The 7,789-nt window shown below is 37.0% G+C and overlaps 1 protein-coding gene across 1 annotated transcript; it reads left to right on the top strand.

Moving 5' to 3' along the window:
- The first annotated feature begins 3,614 nt into the window (after window positions 1-3,614).
- Window positions 3,615-6,725, top strand: LOC145631009 (meiotic recombination protein SPO11-2-like). The gene is made up of 11 exons (XM_081683120.1): window positions 3,615-3,777; window positions 3,852-3,935; window positions 4,049-4,178; window positions 4,275-4,412; window positions 4,880-4,968; window positions 5,411-5,539; window positions 5,626-5,720; window positions 5,808-5,870; window positions 5,946-6,022; window positions 6,108-6,235; window positions 6,358-6,725. Exons 1-11 carry the CDS (start codon window positions 3,700-3,702, stop codon window positions 6,490-6,492), a joined length of 1,146 nt encoding a protein of 381 aa, XP_081539246.1. The 5' UTR covers window positions 3,615-3,699; the 3' UTR covers window positions 6,493-6,725.
- Window positions 6,726-7,789: the final 1,064 nt, after the last annotated feature.

Raw genomic sequence — 7,789 nt, 5'->3', positions numbered from 1 at the left:
ATGTTAGTGTAATCGGAAGTTTCCTTTGATTTTTATGTTAAAAATAGTATTTTAGTACTCTGTTGTTTTCAATTGAAAAATATAGTGGGGAATAATCGTCGTTGAAAATACTCTTTTCTATTTGTGTTTGTAGTGAAGCTAACGTTATTTATTCCTTGCTATGTTTGTAAGCAAGCAATTTGATTTTCGAATGGATGGGGACAAGTTTATTTATTAGTAGTACTAGGACAGTTTCGATCGTCATTACTTTATTGGAGTGGTTCGTGAGGGTGTAATTCTATACTCTATAATTATTTTAAATGAAGTACTCCCTCTGTTTCATAATGATGTTTTTATTTGGAATCTTTGACTTTTTAAAAAGGAAAAATGGAAAAGAAAAATCCAACCTTTCAACTTTTTCTTTACAAAAATCCAACATTTTGATTATTCCTCAAAAATCCAACCTTTATACCCCTCCTTCTCCAACAGGTCCATTACCTGCTGATGACCCATTTTTGTAAGTCATATTCCACGTGTCAGCTATTAATAGGTTAATTATTTTTTTAATTATTAAAAAACAAAAATAATTAAAAGAAAAAGAAAAAAAATCAGAAAACTAGCTTCACCCTCTCCCTTCCCTGACCACCCCAACCCACCGCCACCGGAACCCAACGCACAGCCACCAACAGCCACCAACACTCACACCCAGCCACCAACTCCACCGCTCAGCCACCAACACACACGCCCAGCCACTCCAAAAAAATTTAAAAAAAAACTCACTCATCTCCTCCACCAGCCACCAGCGCAGCCTTCCTCCTAACCCCCGGCGCCGGCCGCGCCCAGATCCCCCTCCCCTGGCGCCGCGCCGACCCCTCTCCCCCACCGCCATCCCCTTCCCTCTTCCTCGGCAACCAGCGCGAACCCCCTTCCCCAAAACCATCCCTCCCACGCAAAACCACCAAAAACCCATCTCCCACGCTCGATCTGCCCTAATCAGCCCCGCAACTCCTAACGCACAGCCACCACCTTCCATCACTCTCACTGCATTCTCCGACGCGACAACGGGGCATTTCGTGGTTTTCATCTTCCTCAATTGCTCTCCTCATCGCACTATCCAAGTCCACCCCATCCTTTGTTCATCGCTGTCTTCGTTGTCGGCGAGGGTTGGTAGAAATCGGCGATTTCTGCGGTGTTGAGTGGTGGTGACGGAGGTGGGGTTAGTGGTGACGGAGGTGGGGTTGGTGGTTGAGGTGAGAGGAGTGAGAAAGAATAGGAGTGAAAAGGGAAAATGCAAAAAATAAAAAATAAAAAAACTTTTTTAACCTGTTTATCAGGTTATAGGTAAAATGGACCTGTTGGAGAAGGAGGGGTATAAAGGTTGGATTTTTGAGGAATAATCAAAATGTTGGATTTTTGTAAAGAAAAAGTTGAAAGGTTGGATTTTTCTTTTCCATTTTTCCTTTTAAAATAAAGAGAGAATCTTCTAAATTTCGTAATCTATAAGAACAAATATAGTCATGAGATCTAGTTTGATTTGTCTTGATGAGTAGATTATTAATATCTAACTTTTATAATTTTTGCTAGTGTGAAATTAAAGATATTTACGGTCAAAGATGGGTCAAAACTTGCATTGATTTCCGCAAACAGGAACATCAATTTGAAATAGAGGGAGTATTATAATACTCTTTTTGTTTTATTAATTATATTATGAAAGTAACATTTTGACGAATCTAATGATACATTATATAATAACATTTATTTATTTCATAATAGAAAAAAAAATTACGTCAACCATGACATGTGAATAGTGCAAAAGTCAAACTGATACATTTAAAAAAACAGAGGAGTATGATATAAAATGAGTGAGCCCATTTGTCAGGCTAATTTACAAATCTGAAAATCGATATAAGTCCACAAAAAACGGTTATTGATGATTGAGAGTAAAATGATTAAAATTCCGTCAACAAACAGATTATTGTATCACGTCTTTGAAATATTGAAACCGAAAGCTCTTTTTGAAATCCTCTTCTCTCTCCTTTTCTGTACTAATTTTTTTTATGAGCGTGTTAGCTACTCCTCCATCTCACATTCACAAGGCGTGATAGCCCACTACCAGGTATGGAGTATACCTAGGGGCAAAAATGTACTTTCATGCAAAAGCTTTGAGAGTAATACATTTAGTTACTAAGTTGTTAAAAAATGCTCTCTCTCCTCTTTCTCGTTTTCTACTTTTTATCCACCGTAATTCTCACCTAAATAATAACAATATATTCATCAACAATAACACTATAATCATAATAAAATAAATCAATTTTTATAAAACGATAACATTTAAATCAAACCAACAAAAATCCCAGAAAACAGAGAACATATAAACTAAGATTCACATCCATGAAAATAACTTTTAACAATTTGAAAGTAAAATTAATTAAAATTCAACAAAAAAAAATTTATTCATTTATGCAACGATTGTATATTAATCAACAATAATATAGTATACTATAACGGGGGGGGGGGGATAATCATTATGCCTAATTTTTATATCGAATTATCAACATAATTTCAGGGAGATAGATATGAGCTTTGTGCTTAATTTTGCTGCACATAGGATCAAGCCTTCTACTCGAGATCTCCACTGAATTTTTGCGTGGGATAATTCGTTGAGTAGCTTATTAATGGTAACTTAGTTTTCTTTAGTGGTTTTCCGACTCCTATTAGAGGGTTTCATAGATTTCGCGTGAAATAATATATAGTGGGTTAAGCACCTTTAGTTTTTTTAACCCCCATTATCTCTCTATTTCTTATTTTATTATTATTAACCTTTTTTAATAATCAATTTATTTATAGTATGGACCATTTTGGGTACCATTACTTCACACTTAGCTTACTTTCCTCTTTTCATCCAAGTAGCTATATAAGCCACTAATAAGCCCAAAACTTGAATTCTCAGCTCATCCTTTAGTTCTCATTCTTAATCCTACTCCCACTCTATATTCCTCAAAATCTCATTCCCACGTGTTATGAAATAGGACCGTTTGGGACTTTGAATTTGATTGTAATAACAATGCAATTTAAAATGAGAAAACAAAAAAATGAGCAAAATAAAACACATAAGCTTTATAGTGGTTCACTCAAAATGAGCTACATCGACTTTAGGGGAAAAGAGATAAAGCTTCAATTCTATTACCAACTTCAATGGAGGAAAAGAATTACAAGAGATGAAGCTATGTGTGCTAATACACTACATGTTTCTTCATTCAACCAACATGAGAAGACCAGAAGACTTTATGCACTAGTCTTATATCTCATATGACTTAAGAAGAAGAAAGAAACAAGACACCTATGACACCATATTTGCATGTGCCTCTAAAGTCAATAAAGTAATCATGACACTAAAGTCATCATGACATGCAAGACTAGACCAATAGACATTATCATGACATTCAAGACCAGACTATTAGACATATCATGACACTAAACTCATCCTGACATGCATGACTTAAACTAGTCATTACATGTACAACTTTACCGTTTTCTCTTAGATCGTTTGTAATAAAACCCCAGTTACGAGTCGCACATTAACACCACGTGTTAAAACGCTATGTTAATGTTAAATTTATGTTGCATGTAGGCTTAAATTTACAACCTTGGCGCCACAAACTGTTAAAAGAGCAAGTGTAGCAACTACCAGCAAACACCAGACCATTTTCAAAGCACACAATGTTGGAGCTCTTCCAATCCTCTCTACTCTTCTCTCATCAGCAACTCTGCTATGCCGACATTCTCTCTCCTTCTCAGGTACTCTTTCTCTCTCTTAATTCTTCTCCTTCTCTCTCTAAACAACTCACAGTTTCTGCCTGAATTTCCAACAGGTTCGAGCTCGAATCGAGGTTGCAGTCTTGAATTTCCTGAAGATCTTGAACTCGCCGAATCCAGAAATCTCCGATCTTCCTCTGGTTTGATTTCATCTTCATCTTCTTACTCTATCAATTTCAGAATCAAAATCTTTCTGTTTCAATTGAAGTTTTGATTGTAAATAAAAATTGGAAATTCTTGATTGAGTGAGCAGACGAGTCGAAATTCAAAGAATACGAATGTTTATCGAGGATTAATGAGTGATAATTCACACATATTTCTCTCCCACTCGTTCTCGAAACGATCTTTGATGAGAGAAAATGCTACGAAAGCCTTTGTTCGAGGTTGGTCTATCTATCGCCTTCTAAGTGTTTGTTAAAATGTCAATGAGAAATTTCTTTATTTTCTTCAGTTTTTGATGGTTTTAATGTATTGTACAGTGTGGAAGATGATGGATATGTGTTACCAGATATTGGCGGAGGAAAAGAGAGTTACTCAACGAGAACTATACTACAAATTGCTTTGTACTTCATCTGAATATTTTAGCTCTCAAACACAGGTCAATAGGACTGTTCAAGGTCAATTTTTACGCTCTCGTTTTGGTTTTCGTGTTCTTTTATTGAAAAACCTTTTAGCAATTTGTGTTGATACATTCATGAAAATAGAAATTGCATACATAAATTTTATTATGAAATAAAATATGTATACTCCCTCATATTCAAATTATGTCATTTTAGCTTATTTTGTTGGTTATAAACAAATATTAGTCGTTCTATATATGTATGTTACAAGTCATATGAAGTATAAAAACATATGAAAGGCTACTTTACCATATTGATGCAATTACCAATTGCTTAATGTAGGAATTTATTAATACAGTGGCTAAAATCACTCATATTCTGGATTATGAGGACTAGAGTTAGTTACTTGAGGCATCTCATTTCTTTTTTCTAAGGGCGCCTAATCTTAACTTTCTTGTTTCTGTGGCAATTTTGGACTAATCACTTGCTACAAGGTGGGTAATTGTTTGCTATGTATGCTGCAGATGTGGTTGCATTGCTTCATTGCAGCCGGTATAGTCTTGGGATCATGGCTTCTACAAGAGGGCTTATTGCTGGCCGGATACTGCTTCAGGTACCAAGCCTCTCTCTTTCCTGGTAAATACTAGGACATTAATGTAAAATTCAAACTCGGGGATAAGGATTTGGTTCAAGTTCGGATACAATTGTTTGACCCCATTTATCATAGTTAAGTTGAACTGTCCAGGATTCCAAATGTCTACATATATATTCTAAGTTGCAGCGAAGAGTCCCAGAAACATAAGTTGGCAATATTGAATAGCAATGGTGCAATACATTACTAGCAACACCTGAGATGTGGGGCTTCTTCCTTTGCAAAAATGGTCATGTACTATATTCCAATTGTTTCCATTAGTTTAACATATGAAGGAAAACTTATAGAGCTTTGAAGAGGTTGCTGCCTCTGTCCACAATATCTACGTATTATAATCACAGGTCACTCGGTATATTTATACAGAACTTGCTGACTTGTTGCATGCATTTTCAATGATGGATAGGAGCCAAACAAAGAGGTCGTGGACTGTTCAGTTTGTGGGTCATCAGGGCATCCTATCTCAGGCGATCTTAGCATACTAGAATCTCTCAATATGAAAACAGATGCACGATACATAATTGTGATAGAGAAGGTAATATCGTTATGGATTGAACTATTGAAGTAGCCACCAAATGAAGGCTAGTTGCATTGCTTCAACAATTGTTTTGATCTGTTCAGCATGCCATATTCCAACGATTGGTTGAAGATTGCTTCTTTAACCAAGTCCCAAGCATACTTATCACAGCCAAAGGGTACCCAGATCTAGCCACAAGGTATGCTCCTATGCTACACGTTATCTAACTTGCAGCTTATTCTAGGCAAGATTCATAATCAACTCCCTCATTGCTCTTCCAAAGCAGGTTTCTGCTTCATAAGATGACCAAAGCTTTCCCAAATCTGCCTATTCTGGCACTGGTTGATTGGTACATATCACTTTCTCTTTCTATTTTATCCTTGCGTTGCTGATGTATTGATCTTTCTAGCATCCACTTGTGAAGGAATCCGGCAGGACTAAGTATTCTGTGCACCTACAAGTATGGAAGCATTGGAATGGGACTTGAGGCATATAAATATGGTAACTGCAGCTAGTACTTGTACAAGCACATAGATGTTACTTTCTCAAGCTGCAGCTTGACTTCTATCATGTTTTTGTGTTTCAGCTTGTAATGTGAGATGGTTAGGAGTGAGAGGAGATGATCTGCAGCTGATACCTGAAGAATCTATGACCCCACTGAAGCCGAAGGACAAACAAATTGCAAAAGGCCTCACATCTTTGGAGATACTTCCGGTAGTCAATAGAAGCTCATTACATTTCACGTTCAGCACTAGATCTTGTGAAAATTACTTTGGACATAAACTTACCTAGAAGTTTTTTCCAGCCTTAATTGAGCACAATTCCGTCTACTGCAGGATGATTATCAGGAGGAGTTATCCCTAATGGTTCAACATGGCCAAAGAGCAGAGATTGAAGCTCTCTATTGTCATGGATATGATTTCTTAGGAAAATACTTGGCAAAGAAAATAGTCCAGGCCAATTACATATAGAAGATGAACAGGAGTGGCACATACACAGCATCATAAAGAGCGAGTCTGGTAAATAATTGAACCTTCTCCGAGGAAGATTGATCAGTGTGATAAACCAAACAATTACGTGCTGCTTTTAGTCAATTACATCAACTGAGGATGTAGAACAATTTAACGCAAGTAAAATAGGCATACTTGACATTCCTTTATACTTTGATGTATGAAAATCTATTAACCTATACTAAAAGCAAATCCTTTTATGACACTTGTCATTATCTTGTGAAAAAATTTTCCCGCAAAATTTCTGAATATCTTTTATATACTTTATATTTAGTAATATTATTGTAAAAAACATCAGCACGTTTCTAGTGCGGCAAGGTGCCATATCAGTAACCCTTCTAGTAACCCCTCTAGTAACCCCCCAGACAAAGTAACCCCTGACCGACTTAGTAACCCCAAGTAACCCTTGACTGACCTAGTAACCCCTGACTAACTTAGTAACCCCAAGTAACCCCTAACCGCTGGTAACCCTGGCCGACTTAATAACCCCTAACCTAGTAACCCTGAGTAACCCCTAACCGACCTAGTAACCCCTAACCTAGTAACCCTAAGTAACCTAACCTAGTAACCCCAAGTAACCCTTAACCAACCTAGGAACCCTTAGTAACCCCTGACCGACCTAGTAACCCCTGACCAACCTAGTAACCCTTAGTAGCCCCCGACCTAGTAACCATTAATCCACACCCAAACCTACCGTAACCACCACCACCACCAACACCAACCTTTCTCAACCGCCGTCCTCAAAACCTTAAACTCCACCACACCACCACCACCAACTCCCGTACCACTAACAACCATTAAATTTTTTTTTTTAAAAAAATAATAATCGAACAAATACCTCAAAATAAATATTGGCTTCGAATTTCACTTGAAATATGGCTAAAAAGGAAATATGGCTAAAAAGGCCATATTCAGCTATAAAAACTCTAGATCTAGAGTTTTCATGGCTGAATTTGGCCTTAAAACCTCTAGCTTGTTTTTCGACGACGGAGTGCGAGGAGCTTCCTTACCCCTTACCACCGCTGCTCTATTTAAGTTGTTTAATTTGAGTGGGCTAACTAGAGAAGATGAAAATAGGAGAGAGAAAGAGGAGAGAGGAGAGATAGAAGAGAGTTTATGAAAGGAGTGTGTTTAGGTGAGAAGAAGAAAACAGAAAAGAGAATGGGAGATAGAGAAAAAAATTAAAAAAAAAAATTATATTGTAGCTGGTCGTACGGTGCGGTCAGCCGCATATGAAACTTTTGTAAAAAAAACATTT

This window comes from Chenopodium album, chromosome 5 (genome assembly GCF_948465745.1).
Source record: "Chenopodium album chromosome 5, dcCheAlbu1.1, whole genome shotgun sequence".
In the NCBI taxonomy this organism is placed as follows: Eukaryota; Viridiplantae; Streptophyta; class Magnoliopsida; order Caryophyllales; family Amaranthaceae; genus Chenopodium; species Chenopodium album.
This window is presented reverse-complemented; position numbering and strand designations above follow the sequence as displayed.